At 34.9% G+C, this 21,640-nt stretch overlaps 2 protein-coding genes across 3 annotated transcripts in view; one reads left to right on the top strand and one right to left on the bottom strand.

Moving 5' to 3' along the window:
- Positions 1-3,408: 3,408 nt before the first annotated feature.
- LOC123321562 (SEC23-interacting protein) lies at positions 3,409-11,101 on the bottom strand. The gene is made up of 8 exons (XM_044909226.1): positions 11,014-11,101; positions 10,801-10,930; positions 9,646-9,980; positions 9,208-9,355; positions 6,858-7,259; positions 6,649-6,801; positions 6,400-6,594; positions 3,409-4,101 (listed from the first exon to the last, which is right to left on the bottom strand). The coding sequence occupies exons 1-8, from the start codon at positions 11,068-11,070 to the stop codon at positions 3,593-3,595; spliced, it is 1,929 nt and encodes a 642-aa protein (XP_044765161.1). The 5' UTR covers positions 11,071-11,101; the 3' UTR covers positions 3,409-3,592.
- A 4,940-nt stretch (positions 11,102-16,041) lies between these two features.
- LOC123321563 overlaps positions 16,042-21,640 on the top strand; it is a 28,251-nt gene continuing 22,652 nt past the window's right edge. Inside the window, exon 1 of one of the 2 annotated variants that reach the window (XM_044909228.1) lies at positions 16,042-16,963. In XM_044909228.1, the coding sequence (XP_044765163.1) occupies positions 16,822-16,963 (142 nt within the window). In that variant the 5' untranslated portion in view covers positions 16,042-16,821. The remainder of the gene's footprint in view (positions 16,964-21,640) is intronic. The other variant, XM_044909227.1, reaches the window with a different exon arrangement.

Here is a 21,640-nt window from a genome sequence, read left to right as displayed (position 1 = left end):
TAACGCAGGAGCAAATCGATTATGTCAATTTTTTGATTGATTTTGTTTCAGAGACTTGAAGTGAAAACCCTAAGGAATCTCAGAAGATACATAATTATTTTGTTGAGAATTAAATATCACCTTTGAGTTTGCTGATATGTTTGCAATATGTGAGTATTATAGATATTAAAAATCATTAAAGAAAATACTCGTATGTTCTCATGTTGTTGGTCAAGGTGACGATGGTACTGAAGCTATTAGTGATCTTGGAAAGTCCTCGAGAAGGCTAACCTGACGTAAAGGTCACAGTTTAAAAATGAATCGCGTGAAAAACTTATCATTCACGGAATAATTTACATTCAAATCCCCATATGGTAACAGAACATCAGGAACCGAAGCATAGTAGTTAGGAACATAATCAATAGATATCAAAAACAATTGAAAATCACCTGAAGATGGTCCATTTACACTAAGTACTATGTATTCGAGCTTGCCAGTTTCACAATGCATTTCGATGAAAACTATGGATCACAAAAACAAAGCACTACTTCCATGCTTTCTGTCAGATCTGCATTAATAAGTAGCAATTCGGTAACCAGCTTGGCATCCAACCAATCTTCTCAGTTGAACTATATTGTCCTATCACACTCATACAATCAGGTTAAATGGACTGAGTCTGGACACATGAACATAAGGTAGGTAGTTTTTGGTCTCGAAGAACTCCGATCCAATCATAACAAAGAAACATCTTCAGTTGTTGCCGAAATGGTTAACGCGCTTCAGTCTTCGACTGTTGTGATGTGTTTGGTGGTTATCCACAAACTCATGAGCTATACATTGAAGCAATCGAAAGAGTTCCAAGCAGTTAATAATCATCACAGCACTTTACTATATCGATGATGTTAAGGCCACACAACTACAGAGAAGTGAAGCAGACGACGACTATCTACAGCAAAAAGCTGCAGCATCCTCCATTCTTTAACATTCAGGTTCTGTTTGAGATATTTGAATTTCAAATATGTACATATGTTTATTCCATTTAAGATTTCTGTCAATTGATCCAAATATTTTATTAATTTGTTCATGGATGTATGTACTGTTTCAATTTTTCAAGTTAGTAGTACTCGACTTTTTCGAATTTATTGTAAGCTTATACATCCTAAATCATAGCATACCGTTGAGGAAATCTTTTGAAGTTTTCGATTAAACGTTTTCCAAAAAACTATTTCCGGAGTATATGACATTAGGTACTATTTGCAGGGATATTTATTTTACTCTTTTTTTCCTGGAGCAGTAGATCGCTGAATATATTATTAACTCATTCGTCCTGAAAATCTTAATTATACTGGAATTTTCTACAGTTTTAAATTGTATGATTTCCCAAGTACTATAATTGCGATTGCGTAACTATTATGGTTGTATCATCTGCAAAACTGACAAAGGGACATTTGTCCCTCTTTCTCTGCACAACTAATTTTCGAGTAGGCAATAGAAAATCGTCCAGGTATAAGACATTTTTCGTTCAATTCAAACGTACAGCTGCTTACTTAAATCTCTTACATTTCATGGAAATTTATTTTTTGAGTTTGACTTGAATATCATTGAATCAGAATAATGTTATTGGACTTTGAATAAGAAAACTACAGACTGAAAATAGTGCATTTTCTGACAAAACAGCAGCACCACTTTGAAATTTATTATTTATATAATCAGAACATCAGGCGCCATCTTCTAGGAACGTCTCTAAGTTATCATAGAATTCTTTTTATCGGTAAGTTATAATGAAAACGACAGATGGTTGATGTTGCATGTTGCAGCAACATGATAATATAAATATATATGAATTAAGATGAAAAAGGGTCCAAGTTGTTTTTATTCTCAACATAAAAAAAATATACTTTGTGTTACAATATTTTCGTATTGTACTATGTTTTCTCAGTTGAAAGTTTTTCATTTCATTAAATTAATAAATAAGAAATTCTAATACTTGTACAAGTCCCAGTTAAATTTAGTCTCCAATGGTTTTATGTTACTTGTGCACCAGGTTTAGACTGCTACGAGAACTGCTACAAATGTCTTCGAAATACTTCAAAATCCAATGCTCAGGGAGACGTCCTGTCTAGTCTAAACTCTTAGATTTCGCTCAGCTTGTTTAAAAAGAGGACCTCTAGGTCATGTTGTTTAAGCATCATTATAATTCTGAAACAATATAAGATGCGTCCTTAATAGTTTGATTTAAGGCAATATTTGAAAGAAAATGATTTAGTGAAGAGGAAACACTTTTGTGAGCCAATGCTGTTTCGAGTTCAGATGAACACTTTTTGAACTGAGTATTATTTGGACTGACAAATAGAAATTCACCGAGAATGTTACATTCAATAGGCGCAATAGGCACGAAGAACATCACTGTTTTAGACATCAGCAGTTTAGAGGGTTTTAAATGTTTTTGGTGCTATAACAAATAGGTTCATGCTTACAAGAGAACAACTGATAACTGGTAACAGTAACCATGAAAATTGTGCTTCACACATGAAGCATAACTGAGACGCTTGAAAAAATGACTTGACATGAAGTTCACAACTTTGACTAACTCCATTAGACCAATTCTCCTTGTGATTCTTCAGATTTTTAGATCATTATCACCGTGTTTTGAATATTTTTGAGTTCCACTGCAGGAAATGCAACAACAGTGATTATGTGATGATTGAACGCATTATTATTGTTATTTCTTGAATAGGTTTCTCCAAAATGGAGAATGTTAGACATGGTCATTGGCATTTCTTTTTATTAAAGGGGTAACAATAATTTTTTGCTTTATGATCAACCAGAATAGAGAATATTCGTCCAAGTAATTCTCAACTACCTCTACAAAGCTTAGGAAAACCAAAGATGTCATGATGGAAATCACATCAAAATTCGATGGAAAATCCAAAAATGTGATTATTTGTTGGGCTTGTAATTTCAAAAAGAAACTGTAATATATTTTCGGTACAATTGGAAGCGCCAGAAATTTGGAAATAGTTTAGATTTTGTCTTCTCCTCATTTAACACAATGAAAATGGATTCTATAAACCTTCCTATTGTTTTATCCGTAATTTTATCCGTATGAATTTCGGTGAGATAAGAAAAAATGAAACTCTATGTTTTCGAAACTTCGGTAACATTGAAACAAAACGTATGACGATTAATCTATTTGCATTATAGGTTTGTTCGTAGAGTGGTTTGCAACGGTTGTGAACTGTACAGAGCAAGCGCAATTCCATTTTAGGGTAGCGAAAATCCATTTGCGCTTGCTCTGTACAGTTCACAACCGTTGTGAACCACTCTACGAACAAGCCTTAAATTCCCTGATTCTGTATATAGTAGTGCTCGTTACTTGAGAGAAGAAAAAATTCGTTCGTTGATCCTGACCTGTAGAATATACACATATGAAAAAAATAACTTTATTATTAAATGATCTAAGTACAATTGACACTATATCTTCCTAAATTCTCCAACTGAATCTCATAGTAAGGAGTCGGTATAAATTACTTACAACATTAGACATAAATTTATATAGGCTACATCACAATATTTGTTGAATGTTTACTTATAGCTACGAAGGCATCCTGAACTACGTGGTACCATTGACATTTTGCTCTATTTGAGATGAAACTGGAGGTGTGGTGATGACCGCAGAGCCTCTCCTACTACCAGCGTCGAGTGGTCTTTCTATCGTCATTGTGGCCTGTGGTATTTGGCTATCTGGCTTCACCTCCATAGTGGAGTATATTTCCTTCAAAATGAAAAGCATTGTATCCTCGGATTCCCAATAGCAAACGTGACTCCTTAATGATGATATGTATTCGCTGAATAGTTCGAATGGAGATTCCTGCAGCACATAATCAACTCTTCTACCTTTGTTGAGTATGCCAACCGATTCCGTTAGAGGTGGTTCGGGTTCGATGTTTTTACTCGTTTCTTCTACCTCCTCTTCCTCTATAACCCTTGTGTCTTCTTCCAAGGCTGGCCCATAAGCCGGGACGACTCCCATCTGGAATAACGAGTTCCATGTATGTTTGACTGAGTCGACAACCCTTTGTTTGAGGTCCGCGCCAACTCTTGATAACGTTTCCTTCAATTCTGAAATTATGATTTATATGGTGAGATTATACAATATTCCCCTTGCATAATTATCGCAATAACCGACTATTGAAGTGACATTGTCATAAGTTATTCATATTATACAGAGTTAGTTTAAGAATTAAGACAAAAAATTCACTTCGTCGGTATTCATTTTTTTTTGTGGAAAAATCCTTGAACAGCTTTTATTTCGAATTATGCAATGTTTAATTCAGGAGTGTCAGATGCATCCTCTGCAGGAGTTGAGTTTTTTCAAATGGGATCCCTAACTTTCTGTGCCAGAAATGGATATTAAACCTTTTGCTGCTGAGGATGTTTAGATCACCCGTGGTGTTTTTATCAATTTTATCATTTATAATAGATATGAAATCATTATAAACTTATTGAAATCGACCTTGAAAAATCTTTTACTAATCACTGAATTGAAATCAAATAGATAGAATTTACAAAAAAAAAATAAGGAAGTTTATAACTCCAAAATCATCGATGGAATTTCGTCCATTAACCTACTTAACTGGCGCATGCGGATCCATATTATAACCTGAAAATTTCAAATACCTAGACGAAATGAAACAATGATGTGATAGAGTACACATACGGGGTGTTCTCGAAGGCGAGTCTTTTTCATCAACATAGTGGTACAACTGATTAAAAATACCCATTTCATTAATACAGGATCATACTTTTCCAGCCTAACAAAAAATTATACGTAGAACTATAAAAGATATTTTTGGAAATTCATTTTCATTGTGTCATCCGGAATTTTCGAGTTTTTGTCACTTCAGGTTGTAGCTTGTAGCTGAATAACCTTTCAACTAATAAATTATGAATTTTTTGTATGCCCCATCGAATTTTGATGTGATTTCTATCATGACTTCACTGATATTCCGAAGCTATTAAGAGATATTTGAGGTTTCAGACAAATATCCCCTATTTGTGATGATCATGAAGGACTAATTTCCCTCTAACATTAAAAGGATGAAATTATTCAAACGTTTATCATTGTAATTCCGAATTTTGCTTCGAGTTTTCATCAAAAACTTTCTCATTTCAAATGGGATCCCGTTTTCATTTATCAAATTATGATTGTTGTATTCCCAAAAACCCATAAAAAAGGTTTCATCAACCATATGCCTAAAATTCACCTCTAACATGAGTATAACGCATTAACTTCTGATTAAAATATTATGAACCGTGCATTAACTGTATATCAAATACTGGATCTTTAAAACGCAGAATTATCAATACGGAAACTGTGCAGTTTCAGTACAGCGATTTCTGTGCAGCATTAAGGCACTTGTAACTTGTAATGCAGTATTGCAGTTTGATAATATTATTGAATAATTCAAAATTGAAAATGGTGGAAAGCATGAGAAATTGACATTGGGGAAATTCATTCAGTCCCATTTGAGTACAGTGTTTCGACAAGAAGGCCGATTTCATGAATGAAGATTACTTTCGAAAGTCCTTCTCATTCATAGCGTGTAGAATCGAGTTTTTGGGACAACAATTAGACTCTAATGAGAGACAATGAGACTCAACATCTTTTCAATATCTCTGGAATGGCATCTAATTTCCAAGATCCGTTATACATAAAACAATATAATTACCGAAAAAGTATCTTAATTTTTTTCGAACATCCCGAACATAAACCAAGATATAGCGAAACATATGAAATAGACATTTTTTAGAAACGCCCTGTAACTGAAAAAAGAATCAAGATATCTACGATCTATTTTCTGATATCTCATTATGTAAAAAAAAAAGAGGAAAAAGTGAATCTTTCAAGTTGTTTTCTGTAAATTTTATAGTTCTCGAGATGCTTTCAGTGAGTATCTAAATTGGTACACCCTGTACAACATAGTTTCGATGGTCCCGAAAAGTTTATCCTTTCAACATTAAATGGCAAGTTGCTATGACCAACTTTGTGATAATAATAATAATTTTTTAAAAGCTCAACTATACCTGTATATATGCTTCAGAACTGTATAAGTAATGAATGATTGAAATCACATCATGAAATGTCATGATTTCAGACTCGAAAATACATATTATAGATTTTCTCGACGTCTCAGACAACACAGTGAAAATTAATTTCATGAAAATATCTTTTGTGGTTCTTCGAATAACTCTACATCTGTTGAAGGAAAATCCACCTGTACACATACCCTTATTCATAAGAACTAAAAGTGGAAGAAAAGATTTTTTGAAGAAGATTCGATTTACAACTAAAAAAAAAAATTTCTTGATCATCGAAATTTTTTGTTTGCGACCATTTTTGGTAGCCAAGAATCTCACCCAAATGTATCCTTTTCCTGCCTTTGTGGTGAGGGATCAGCATTGGTTTCACTGATGCCAACTTAGGATTAATCAGCGATTCAATTCTATAAGCCACTGGATCATAGGGATGGAATATGTTGAAAAAGCTCTCGCAATTTGGTAGTGCAAAATCCTCGCCAAGAGAATCTAGGCCTCTCACAGTGACAAACATACCTGAAATCAAAAAATAGTCAAGTATGAGTTACTACAAATTCTAAGACGACTAACCAATAGGTGAACCCATAGCAAACAACGCTTTCGGTTGAAACGTTAGTTGGGGGTAATGAATTCTTGTTATACCAGCTCCTGTAGCTCCATACATATGACTTATCCTCCTATCAGGTTTGATACTTTGACCAGCGTTGCAAGCTTCCTTCGAATCTGCAAGAATTGTGAATGACTAAGTATTGTATAAATGGGGAAAAACTTATCTTTACCTTTTTCAGGAGATTGCTGATGCGATAATAAATCGAATAGAATAAGGGAACCTAAACTGTGTCCACATAGAGATACCCGTCCTTTGAAACTAGGGTTTCTCTTCTTAAAAAGTTCGAATAACCTATTTAATTCGTTGCCTACTGTTGATATGATTTTTTGACAATATAATGGACTGGTGTAGAACAATATATCCAGTAATGTGTCGTTCGTGAATTCACGTAAGGTTGACATACTATCTAGTGTAATGCTTTTTAATCTCTTATCAACACCAGTGTCTTCTGAATGCAGTTCATCGTGCCAGCTTATTGGTAGAACTTCGAGTCTGTTTGCCGTGCCTTTCTCACAGGATGATTGATAGTGGGACCTCAATAATTGGAGTGATGTGCTTCTGAATACATCAACTGTGAAATTGAAGATAGTTCATCATGAATTATATTATTTTTAAGCCATATACGAATTGGAGAGTGACCAGTAAGAAGCATGCGATTTGAAGCTCAAAATACACTGCGCACATTCTGAACATCTCAATTTTGATGAAAGTTAACTCTACATTGACTTTATAACTTATTTTTTATGTTCTCTCGGGAAGGTTTTGAACGAAACAAGACACATTAAATGGAAGAAAAATTCAGGATTTCACCGAATCTTATGTGAAAGAAGAGAAATAAACAATTTTCAAAATACTGAAATGCTGATAAGTGATTTAATACTTGGTATTTCCACCCCTTGCGTTAATTACAGCTCGGCAACGACGGTTCATACTCAAAATGAGTGATCTTAAAATGTTCTGATCTAATCCTTCCCAGATTTCTCCGAGTTGGATTCCTAAGTCATTAAGAGTGGCTGGATGATTTTCTGAACTTCTCAGCCTTCTATTGAGGTTGTCCCAAACCTGCTCAATCGGACTGAGATCTGGACTTCTTGCTGGCCATTCCATTCGAGAGACTTCAACCTCTTCAAGGTACTCCTGAACGATTGGCGCACGATGGGGTCTGGCATTATCTTCCATAAAAATGAAATTTTCACCAATGTATGGGGCAAATGGCACTACATGCTCTTCAAGAATGTTCCTTATATACTTATCAGCATTCATAGCTCCATTATCAACGACCACTAGGTCTGTGCGAGCAGTAAAAGATATTCCACCCCATACCATAATCGATCCTCCCCCGAAACCAGTAGTATTCAGGAAATTGCACTGAGCATATCTTTCATGTGGACGTCTGTATACAAGGGAACGTCGATAACAATGGTAGAGGCAGAATCTAGACTCATATGTGAAGAGAACTCTTTCCCAATCGGCCTCTTCCCAATGGATATGCTCTCTCGCAAAATCCAAACGCGCCCTTCGATGGGCTGGGGTAAGAGCTGGGCCACTTGCCGCGACACGAGACCTTAAATCATATTCTCTGAGGCGATTTCTTATTGTCTGAGTGCTAATTTGCACCTCATGAGTTTGCTCAAGCTGAATTTGAAGGAGGCGAGCGGTTGCAAACCGTTGTCTCAACGAAGAAACTCTCAAGTAACGTTCTTGAATGGCAGTTGTTACCCGTGGTCTACCCTGTCCTGGTCTTCGGACATCCATACCTGTCTCCCTGAATTGCTGCAACATTCTGGACACACTTGTATGGGAAACTCCAAACCTTTCTGCAATTCTTGTGCATGTCCACCCTTCCTCTCGCAAAACTACTGCTTGGGCACATTCCTCTTGGGTCAAATTGCGTGATTCGCGTTGCATAGCGATCGAGTGTAGAAAATCAAACGAAAGAAAAACTATTGATCACTAGAATTGATCGAGAACAACTGATTTTAAAATGGAGCCAATACATTCAAAATCTAATAATATCATCTTTTTTTATTCCTGCTGGGAAAAAACATCTGTATTGAAGAAAACCGTTGAAAGTGGATAACATATGCATGCATAATTCTGATAAAAATAATTATCATTGAGAACACCTTCAGTTGTAGAATAAATTTGAGATTTCCATAATATGCGTTAATTTTTTTGCGCAGTGTATTTGTAGGAGTCAAAGACTCACCCTTTATATACCTATATTTTAGGGCTCAAAATGGGAAGGAAGCTGCAGCAGTTCCAACAAAAAGCAACACCTTCAAAATGACCATTTGAGGAATAATTTCAAATCCGAATGAAATTTTTCGACTAATGGAACTTCTCTTTAAGTTATACAACAGACCGAGATCCAAAAATAGTTATCATAATCCTTATGTGATCATGCTGATATTGCTATCGTATTCAAAACAATTTGAATGATTTCCTGACATTGAAACATTGAAACTATAAAATCTCGGTCAGTCACCCTCCAGCAAACTAATGTTCATTAAACTTACCAACTTCATAAACAGTTCTGAATTTGAGATCACATACTGAACCTATTCCATGAACCATGAAGAGGAGATGATCTACTTTTTCTAGCTCGCCCTCTTCTATGTCAAATCCTTCAACGCCCCTCCTAACTACTCTAGGCCTTTCTTGCGTCTAAAAGAAGAATTTCGATAATCATCAAATTGTGCAGAAAATAACAGGGAATGTTATGGAATAATAGAGCTGTACATATTCCCAGAGGAGGAATACTTTTAGGGTAAAAGCTCCTGGTATAGTTTCGTACTCTTAAATTTGAAGCGAAAGTCGATAGAAATTTGAGTGGAAAAAAAATTCAGTTCATTATCTTGATCAATCAGGTACAAATTTGATGCGAATTCAAATCTGAAGAACTAACGTACAGCTATAGTAATTCTCAATCTGAAATTCGTCGATATTTGACTTACGGGTGTCTGATTCCAATCGTCTGTTGGAATTGAGGGTGGAAATAGAACTATAACATCATGGGAATGGAGGACAATGGTATCCCTACTCGGGAGTTCAATTCGTTTGTGCCATTTCTTATTGTCAAAACAGCTTTTGTATTCTATCTCTAGATTAGCAGCAATATGTTCCTGATATGGAAGGTATTTGGCACTGGTCGATGACTTGTAAAACCAGGAGCATCTTCTGACTTCTATGGGTTCCCCTTTCCAGTAAACAGGTGTCTTGATTCTTAATTCTATATTGACGTCGAATCTACCACCATCAGTGGCCACGATTTTTTCTGGAGTTGGTTTTTCTGAAAACGTTAATATCACAATTAATGTTATTCAGAAGCGATCGAACGAACATTTCGAGGTCTAAGGATTTGATGTATGTTATACAGCTAATGATACTGGTAATGAGTTATTTACAAAGTATAAATGAAAATTTGCGAGAAGATACTGGATCTTTAATATAGATTTTCTTTTGAGCCGCCCCTGCTTAGATACAACTCCCTGAAGATTCCCTATAATTGCAAGGGGAAGAAAAAGCCACCCTTAAAATTGTATCGCAAGAAATGTTCTCCTTATTCATACTATAACATTGAATAACTGATTTTGATAGGCTGCTTTATTTGAAAGAAATAATGTCTCCTATATATTTTGGTCTACATTTTGAAATTCAATATTTTCATGTTTCATTGCAACTCTTGCTTTTGTTATTATTCTACACTTTTTTTGATTTTTCGGAAGTACTAACAAGAAATGTCGAGTGTGCGGCATTTTTGAAGAGGCAATTGAATAACCCTTGAAACAAGGTGTCACTCAAGGTGTCATCACCTTGACAGGGTTGATACAAGTTTATTGGAACCAACCGTATAAAATGTCCCTGTATGTGTGTATTTTACATTCTGACATTTTCTATGATGTACTCATTCAGCTGAAAATAAAGTATTTTGCGTTATACCTGGCAGGAGTACCTCCCAATTCTGTAGGAAGAAAAAACACCTTCTTTGCAATAATAAACACAGAAGTTTTAAAGGAGCAGTTGCGTAAGCATATGTGTTGTGTGTTGTTTTTCATCTTCGATACGCTTCTGATCGATTAAATTATTTGATGTGTTGTGAATTTACTTACCAGAAACATATGCCTCTTCAAGTGCAGCACTATCCTTTTTACTGAAAGGCAACCAAATTTCTTTTGACTCGTCGAGGCTTCTCTTGAAGAACCAGTGATGTTTAACTGGCTGGTATGTTTGGTTGGTGACCTGAAAAGAAGTGTTTTTGAAAATTGCACACAAAAAAATTCCTTCAAACAAGCCTCAATATACGATGTTCTGAAAGTACTCACTTCTTCGTTTTGCCCTCCGTTTAAGAGGAAATTTTCTGCCTTCAACTCGTTATCCATCGTTCTGATCGGAATGGATTTTTAAATAGTATAGATCGGCAGATATTCTTTCATATCAAATAAAGGAATGAAGTATCCTGAAACAGAAATTGTTGAGGGACTTGATATGCGATATCATTAAAATAATGCTATGGGGATCATTTAGCGAATGGCAAATTTTCTAATATTGGGTTTTGCTCGCTTGTTCTTAGGACAGATGGCCTAAATATCTGCAAGATACAATTGAATTGCAGCTCAACAGAGAATTGCATCATTTTGTATCTTAACAACTATTTTCATAATGACGCTCGAATTTTACAAGAAAGTTAAAATCAGATCCTTATCATCGTACGGTGTTCTGGAATATTCAATGGTGTAATAGTAATATTAATTTATTGATTTCAACAATTACACAATAGTACATAATTCTGAGATATATAAGTGAAACAGGTCAAAACAATACATTTAAAGAATACAATATTGGATGAATTCCTGTGTACTGCACGACTCACATTTGACAATATAATTAAAAATAGATTTTTATAGGCATTGTAACATTTATTAGTTTGAGTTCATGGGGCAAGACATTATAAAATTTGATACCACTGTAGAACGCAGATTTCTTTCTCCAATTCTGACATATAAAGTGGATCTTTTTAGAACCTTTTTAGAACTCATTGACGTTGTGTTCCCGTAATACAAGTGTAAGTTCCCGTAATACAAGAGACCGATTTGCTGAATATTTTGTGAACGAGTTAAGAGCCCTGGCAAAATCAAATGGTTTAATAATTTATGTATTATTTCATGTAACGCAGTACTTCTTTATTCCGTGTAATCCTACTTCTCGCAATAATAAAAATGGTTTACTTATCTATACATTTCTTCCCAAAAATTTTTTTCAGAATACGATTGGAATATTAGGATGATTCCATATTCCACAATAGAATTCTCTTTTCCAGTTCCATCGATAAAAAGTTCGATATCGATGTTATCGAGTTCTATTTCGAAATTTCACTTAATCCGTCGTCACGCATGTGTACTGGACGCTACCATTGGGAACCTAGCATTCTACGCGCGTGTCGAGATCCCTGCGATTGCTTGCGTCGAACTTGCGATTTTATTACACGCGCGTACGCATGTGGACGGGATCTACTGTGCTCTAGTATCTCGACACGCGTGTTTCGAAACGCGCGTAGTGAATCGCGAGTTTATCGCTGCATCTGGACAGGCTCTTTCGGCTTGTTATATCAGAATTGATTATATATTCGTTCAGTTATTCTTTTTTGGCACTTGATATTTCATCATCATAGTTTCTCTTTGCCTCAACATGTGCTGGTTAGAAATGAAGATTGACACTAGAAATAAGAAAAAGGTTATCTAGATTTCAGAATAAGTATTTTCTCTGTGTGAGGAAATCTTGTAGTATTATTGCAAACCCTTAATCTCGATTTTGGAAAACGTTGATAGATTATGTTGCTGCTAAGGACAATTAACATATCAAAATTTTAACGGAGTATCTCTTGCCATTCAATTTTTATCAAAGAAAACGTGAGAAAAGTTCCTTTTCTTTGTACCCTATATCACAGGAGAGTTGCATATACCGAAATACCCAAGAACTGTATCAACAATTGATGAATTTCGCGTTTTCCAGAACTTCAACTCCCGAAAACCATGCAGAGACTTCATAGTGTTTGTGACTAGGAAACATTGAACGTGGTTCCTTTTTTTATAGGTTTTTCTCAATCCGATTTCTCGAATCTGTCTGAAAGAGTGGACATACTAAAAAATGGCGATTCTTCGATAGTGAAGTAACCCTCCGTCATGGAAGTCAACTCACTTGACAGACATCTAAAGATGACATGCTCAGCGTGGGTAGCACATTAGTCAAAATTGCGATAGGAGGCGCACCTGCCCGTACACCCCTTAATGAAGCCTATCCATTCGAATGATATGATTAAAAAACTGTCCGGATCTAACTCAGTTATGATTCCTTCATCCAGTTGCGGGATAAAACACGCCTATCCACAAGAGGAACGTTATTGTGAAAATGACGCGCAAAACAAGTAATTAAATAACTGTTATTTGAACAGCGCCATAGATCCTTATGGTGAGTCCTTATAGTTGTTCGTTAAAAAATCAATTCTGGAACAGTTAAGAGATGTAATGTAAGAATTTCATCTACTATTATTGATCATTTGTATGCAAGGTTTTTCACTGTATCGTTCCTGAATTTTGAACTTTTATAGTCAGTGAACTGATATCATACGAGCTTGAGTTTTTATTGCATGATTCCACTCAATTTCTACACAAAATTTCATAATAATATTCTCTGAACGTTCATTATTGGAAAATAAAAGTAAACCAAAATACGATTTGGCGAAGAAACCTTATATGTCCTGCAACATAACTGTCAGCTCTTCTAAACATCAAACAATCGGCTTATTTCACAGATTATAAATTCAGGAACAAACTCTTTATTGAATCTGCAACGACTATAGTGAAGAATGTGTGGAATTTGCATTATTTTTTTTATACCATAAAGACTTCCTGAAGCAAACTCTATGCTAACCTGATAGGAAGAAGATATATGCTAAAAGAATAAGGGAATGTACGCGATTTCAAGGAAAAAATTAGTAGACCATTGTTTTTACCATGGAAAACTTAATCGAAATGGATCTCTTCGATTAGCAATTACGAAGATTTATTGTTTAGAAAATATCGATAAGTACACCCGAAATAGTAAAATTTAATAAGCAATTATTTTGCAGTTGAATTTTTATTAGCCGTATTAGTCTATACATTCGACTGATTCTCCGTTGGTCTTGTTTGTTTCGTAGGTGCCATGTATTTCAATTTTCCGTTCATTATGAGTCCTATGTATTGGATATTACTTTGGCTGTGGGTTCTCTTTGTTTACTGCTTTCACATTATGTTCTTTATAGATAAATATTGTCTCTGTCTTATCTCCCTTATACATCACACAACTTTTGGCGTCAAAACGTTTGTAGACTTTCCATATAAGATGCCTTTTTCTATATATTTCGTTAGAGACCCCCCCCCGCGTCTGTCTGTTCTAGATAACTAAGAAAATACTAAACGGACTTCCATGGTGTTTTCACAGAACAATTGATGTGAAAGGTTTAGGTGTATAACTAAATGAAGTTTTGTGTCAATTGGTTTTGTTTACTACTACAAAATTTCAGAATCAGTATCAGAATTATCGTTTATCCTGGCTTTTATGGACGAGACTAAGTAACAGATTCTGTAACGCATATTTCTGACTCGAAGATAACCCACATCAATCAGTTTCAACATTGTAAATTCAATTCAAAATAATGTCATTTGAAGAGTCATTTTCACTGTTATGAAATTGACGTCTATACAGGGGGAATCTTTGACTCGATAATAATTTGAATGATTTCTCCCCAGCACATGGTGTTTTTGATTACCACGGTCACAAATACACTGCGCAAAAAAATTAACGCACATTATGGAATCTCAAATTTATTCTACAACTGAAGGTGTTTTCAATGATAATTATTTTAATCAGAATTATGCATGCATATGTTATCCACTTTCAACGGTTTTCTTCAATACAGATGTTTTTTCCCAGCAGGAATAAAAAAAGATGATATTATCAGATTTTGAATGTATTGGCTCCATTCTAAAATCAGTTGTTCTCGATCAATTCTAGTGATCAATAGTTTTTCTTTCGTTTGATTTTCTACACTCGATCGCTATGCAACGCGAAACACGCAATTTGACCAGAGAGGAATGTGCCCAAGCAGCATAAGGAACTTTCTTGAAGAGCATGTAGTGCCATTTGCCCCATACATTGGAGAAAATTTCATTTTTATGGACGATAATGCCAGATCCCATCGTGCGCGCATCGTTCAGGAGTACCTTGAAGAGGTTGAAGTCTCTCGAATGGAATGGCCAGCAAGAAGTCCAGATCTCAATCCGATTGAGCAGGTTTGGGACAACCTCAATAGAAGGCTGAGAAGTTCAGAAAATCATCCAGCTACTCTTAATGACTTAGGAATCCAACTCGGAGAAATCTGGGAAGGATTAGATCAGAACATTTTAAGATCACTCATTTTGAGTATGAACCGTCGTTGCCGAGCTGTAATTAACGCAAGGGGTGGAAATACCAAGTATCAAATCACTTATCAGCATGTCAGTATTCTGAAAACTGTTCATTTCTCTTCTTTCACATAAGATTCGGTGAAATCCTGAATTTTTCTTCCATTTAATGTGTCTTGTTTCGTTCTAAACCTTCCCGAGAGAACATAAAAAAAAGTTATAAAGTCAATGTAGAGTTAACTTTCATTAAAATGGAGATTTTCAGAATGTACGTTAATTTTTTTGCGCAGTGTATTTTAAGAGTAGATTCTTCAGGTCAAAAGAAACACTTTTTTCTCTTTCAATTTTTTCCGAATCGACTCGGTTTAAAAAATACACGCTGTTGAAAAAACATGGAAAAATGTTATTTCTAGTTCTGTCTCGCAAACGGTTTCATCAAATGAAATGAATTTTGGAATATAGTTTTTCATTTATTTGTTGAATCTTTCTCGAACACAAGATATCACCCACGTCTTCCACTTTTCACATGTGTGACTATTACATACCATAAAAATACCAAAAATTCAGACAACCAAACTCTAGAAACAAAGTTGGAATCAATTTAATGAATATTAATATAAGTATTCTTCATATTTTCTAGTATAATGCGCCGTTTTCGAGTAATTTTATGTTCAAAAATTAAAAAGTATTTGTGAAATTGCAAAATTGGGTACTTTGGATGAATTTTCAAAATATCCACAGATGTGTAGTGTCGCAGATTCAGCTATTTATTCTGAAGATAATTTTGTTTTTCCAGTGATGGCACAGCTCATTATGAAAATTCAAAATGGCTATATCTTATTATCGGAGCCGAATCGAAAAAAATGGAATGAAAAAATTTGTTTGTTTTCAGCTCAAGAATCTACTGCTGAAATATTTGTACGAGTCAAAGACTCTGTATATGTACAGATGAAGGTGACCGTTATTTTTAACATTTATTTCTGATGAAAAATGCCCTTTGCGGCATATTTCTTCACGGATATTTGGCGAGATATGAGAGGATGAAGAAAATGTGCTTTATCTTCAAAGTGTTTACATACATTACAAATTCTGCAAATGCTGAGATCTTTGAAAGATGGTCTATGAAGTCAATAATACAAGACTCATGTGATTCATTAGGACTTCGACCAACATACCACCGAAAAGCCATTGCCTTCGTTATGTTTAGGCCTCAGTATTTGCAACCAAATTTTCATTCTTCATTCTCATTTACACGAATGAGCCAAATAATAAAAAAGAAAAATAACGAGTCGTTCATCATCTGAAGTTCCGCTAAACAAAAATTTCGAATAATATTCCAATAGGAGCGAGGAATAAATGAATGATTCTGGTAACATTCCTGTGAGAATTTCGTAACATCCTCCAACCAGATGCTTCATGACAATTTTCATCTATCTTTATTACTGTGAAATACCCAATCGCCGATATTTGCTTTCGATGAATAATTATGAAAATTGTTAAAGAACAATTGGCCTAGATAAGTATTAGTATTTTCACCGAATGATAATGAGAAATGAACAATTTCCGTTCCTACCCAAGAATTCGTCACCAAGATAGGATAAAAAATGGTTTTGGCTGGCACCTGAAGAAAAACGTTTCATTTGATTGCACGTCGTCAGTCGCGCAGAGAAGAAAATTCGAGCTTCAGACATGATACTTAAATGCTTTCTTCTTTTTTTGGTCATTGTCGATAACTTTATAGTGGACTGTGTCGTTTCGAGTGCTTCTGGGAAATATCGTGTTCCGATAGAAATTAGTGTTGTGGATGATGATAATACTACGCAGGATGCAGGTACTTCAATGTCTATGCAGAAAACAACATAATTCTTTTAAACAAATACAAATCAAATTGATAAAACAACGTTACTAATTTCCAATATAGATTATTAACGAAAATTGCCATTCTTCATCCAAACCCTCTATAGAGAGTTGAACCAAGTAAATATGGAATAGTATGATATACTTGTGAAACTTTCCAGTTAAGAATAATGATGCATAACGCGTACTTTGTAGATTAAAAAAAATGTTATTTCGAATATAAACGAATAATTTGAAATGACGAAAAATAAACAACTTCTTATTTCGCTTCAGAAGGTCGTTTTTGACCATGATTTTGTGCCAGATTTTTAGTAGAAGTTTGAGGTGATGCCTTTTGCCTCTAAAACAATTGAAATTTTTAGTCTGATAGCTTCGTTCGTTCTACAGTCTTCCAGGTTTTAGCTAATTATTGACCATCCCAGGTTATGAGATATTTAAATATTTCAGAACATGGTATGGATTTTCTTTCAGGATGCAAATCATCGAAAATATTTAACACTTCTTTCTTCACGCCCTCTATAATACGATTACTATAACATATTAATATTTCAATTCGATATTTTCCACTTGAATGAATAATCTTTAATTGTACTAATTCGTAACTTGTTTCTGGCAGTGAGGTTGGCACTTGTTTATTTTTTACTACATTGAACCAATACAAAGAATCATCTAAAAACACGTCTAAACATTTTATTCTTACAAGCAAGCAAATGAATCCACCTGTGAAGTGATTAATTTCGTGTTGCTTCAAATTATTTCTACTGAACTTAATATGTACGAATATGTCGATACAACAAGAGGGCTTTTCAAATATGGAGCTTAATCATTCTAATTAAAACACTTGAGGGCAGGGTATAAAAAAAAATGGCATCATATGCGTTGGGTGTATGATGCTATATTGTACGAGCATGTATAGATATCTAGGTAGCCTAGACCAGTTCCATGCATAAAATTTACCATAGAAACGAACAATAACTCATTACAAGTGTTAGTGTGAAGTTTGAAGTCAAAAAAGTAAACCAGAGTTACGCAATAAATTAAAAGAAAGAAGGTGTCGACCGAAATTGTGAAAATCAAGGAATTGGAGTATCGAGCCATCATCAAGTACCTGTATTTAAAAGGGTTAAAAGTAAGCAGATTTACTGAGATATGCTTATACCTTTGGCATGGGCGCCCGCAGGGGGGGCAGGGGGGGGGCACGGCCCCCCCTGAGATTCTGATAGACACCGTTAGAGAAATTTTTCTTTCAGTAAAACTAATCGTAGATGATATTTTGCCCCCCCTGAGAAAAATTTCTGCGGGCGCCCATGACCTTTGGTGATTAATATCAATGTCCTTCGTATGCAACCGTGAAAAATTGGACTGCAAGCTTCAAAAGAGGTAAATTTTCCATTGAAGATGATGACCGATCGGGAAGGCCAGTTTCTGTGTCAGTCCCCGAAAATATCGATGCAGTTCTTGATATGATTTTATCAGAATTGGTCTAAAACGGATATCAGAAGCACTGAATATTTCATACGAACGCATTCATCATATAGATCACGTTAATTTGGACATGAGAAAAATTGCTGCAAAATGGATCCCATTGGATGTTGACCAAAAGCGTAAAAGGGTAGAAACATCGCGTTCGATGTGTGCTCGATTTGAAAACGATGTGGACTTCTTAAACCGAATTGTTAATATGGATGAGACTTGGGTACATTTCTACGATCCAGAAACAATGCAATAATCGATGGACTGTCGACTCTCTGGTTCTCCAAGACCTGAGAAGTTTCGTGTTCAAAAATCTGCTGGAAAAGCTCTTGCTTCAGTTTTTTGGGATTGCCATGGAGTGATCATGATTGATTTTTTTTGATAAGGGTAGAACAATAATCGGAGATTACTATTCGACATCACTGACCACTCTACGGGAAAAAATTAAAGAGAAAAGACGCGGAAAGCTATTCAAAGGTGTTTTTTTTTGCAGGACAACGCCCTTGCACACAAATCTCAAGTTGCCATGCAAAAAATTCGTGATTTAGGGTTTGAATTACTAGAACACCCCCCTTAATCACCAGATTTGGCTCCATCCGACTATCATCTCTTTTCCCAACTGAAAAAAAGTTTAAAAGGTCGTAAATTTTCTTCCAACGAGGAGGTAATAAAAGCTGTGGAGGTCTGGTTTGCAGAGCTAGAAGTAACATTTTTTTTGAAAGATCTAGAGACGTTGCAGGTTCGCTTCAATAAATGTATCCAATTAAGAGGAGAATATGTATGTTAAGTAATATAATATTTTGACATCGAAATTTTGTTTGGTTCTATAGTAGGCTAAGAATTTCTCAATATATCCTCGTACATGACTGAAAATTTTCATAAATATCTTCTCTTTAGTTTGAAACATATTTAATTGTTTCCATACTTTATCCCTACCTTGCATGTTAAACAAGTGAACATAATTTTCACTAATTACTGAGAAGCTTGATTACCTACTGATGATAATAATAATCAACACTTCGAATGGTGAAAAGACTTGATTGGTTTTTATAACGGTGCCATATTCTTTGAGAATTTATATCATATAATCATTTATAAAATTGAAATTATGGTGCAGAAATTATGTGTAAAGGTCACACAAAAATCATACGCACAGTAACGCCCAAACTGATTTCATTGAAACCATTGGCGATAGTATTTTTAGCAATTTTATCCCAAAAAATCAAGACGCACAAAAATGGATGTTCATCTTGAATTGAAGTATTCAACAAAACCTATATAGGTTAGTCTGTTTTTAAGATACATACAGGCTGGCCCAGGCCATGAATACGTATATGGTTCATAACATAGTTTCTATCCAAGCTATCGGCTTCAATATTATTTTTTTTGAACAATAGTTCCGACAATGACGACATCCTAAAGATATTTTCATCTATATACAGGATGTCTGAAAATAATATTCTGTTTTTTTTTTCAAAGAGCAACCCTTTATTTTTGTGACATTTTTGGATTTGCCACTAAATTGTTGATATAACGGATCCCGGTTTTAAAGGCTTATCAGCATCAGTTTTTGCCTTATTTCAATTTATGTGACAAAATATCGTCGTACATAGACCCGCAGAAAAATTCATATCTTGAGAACCATGCAACATACTCAACCATTTTTTTCCAGTCGATTTCCTGATTTTCAGCGCATCTTGTCAAATGCAGATGATCCTAATCGTTCACAAAGTAGAGTCCACAAACCCTATATAGCCGAAAAGCTCTTGAAAAATGCAAATCAATGGTGCAATAATATACTGAGCGTTGCATTCAAAATGTCGAGTGATTAAAAGTGGTCATATGATAAAAATCCTTCGAATTCACCTGAATGTCAAAAGATGCGTTGAAACTGAAGGAATCGAATGGACAACCAGAAAACCTGGTTGTTTTGTATCCTAAGTCTATTAGTTTCGGAGATACGGGGTGATTCATGAATATTGGCCGAAATTTGCGATAGCCATACAACTCTGGACTGCAAGGTCCGATTCTCATCAAATTTTATAGGTTTGTTCACTTCAGAATGCTCTTCCAAACGGCTCATGAAATATCAATATTTTCAGGGCAGTACTAAGATTATCATGATTTTCCTTTCAAGCTCCAAAATCTATATTTTCCACATTCCTTACAGAAATTTCGTTAATACCATGAAAAACTATATAATTCATTCTAGGGAATTCAATTTTCACTTTGCATGGCACACTTGTCACAAGGGAATAGGAACCGGACGAATTCTTGTCATTTTTTCGAAATTCGGTCCTATTTTTATTCCTTTGGTGATATTATTTATTGTCTTCGGTCGAGATTTTGAATCTTTTTAAATTGTGTTTAACTCTTTTTCATTTTAAACCCTCAGGACATACTGAGTGTTCGTAAAAAAGTAACAGACACTTCACTAGAGCATTTGCGGCAGAGGATAGAAGAAGCCTGCGCAGAAGTTAAACAAAATCGAAATATGATAAGAAGGGCAATAAATAATCTGATTCTAAGCGCTAGGAAATGTGTCGAGATGGAAGAACTCTATTTCGAACATCTCTTATGGAAGTACATTTTCATTGTTGTTTTATGAAAGGAAATAAAAAGGTTAAGGTTTTTCGGAAGAATAAATATTAATACTTATGTGTGTTATGAAGCAAATACACTTACGGATTGCATTTTCCAATAGGGTTTAAATCTCTTGTATCTAAATTCCACTTGTAATTTAAAAAAAAGGAGCATCTCGAGTTTGCACACTTTTTTAAAAATGTCCTGAGGGTTTAAAATGAAAAATAATTGAACATAATTTGAAATAATTTAGAATCTCGACAAAGGACAATAAATATTATCACCGAAGGAATAAAAACAGGACCGCATTTCGAAAAAATGACATAAAACATGAATTCGTCCGGTTCCTATTCCCTTGTGACAAGTGCGCCATGAAAAGTGAAAATTGAATTCCTTAGAATAAAATATGTAGTTTTTCATGGCAATAACGAAATTTCTGTAAGGGATGTAAAAAATATAGATTTTGAGGCTTGAAAGGAAAATCATGATATTCTGAGGACTGCCATGAAAATATTAATATTTCATGAGCCGTTCGGAAGAGCTTCCTGAAGTGAACAAAACTATGAAATTTGATGGAAATCGGACTTTGGATTCC

This window comes from Coccinella septempunctata, chromosome X (assembly GCF_907165205.1).
Source record: "Coccinella septempunctata chromosome X, icCocSept1.1, whole genome shotgun sequence".
Taxonomy (NCBI): domain Eukaryota; kingdom Metazoa; phylum Arthropoda; class Insecta; order Coleoptera; family Coccinellidae; genus Coccinella; species Coccinella septempunctata.
This window is presented reverse-complemented; position numbering and strand designations above follow the sequence as displayed.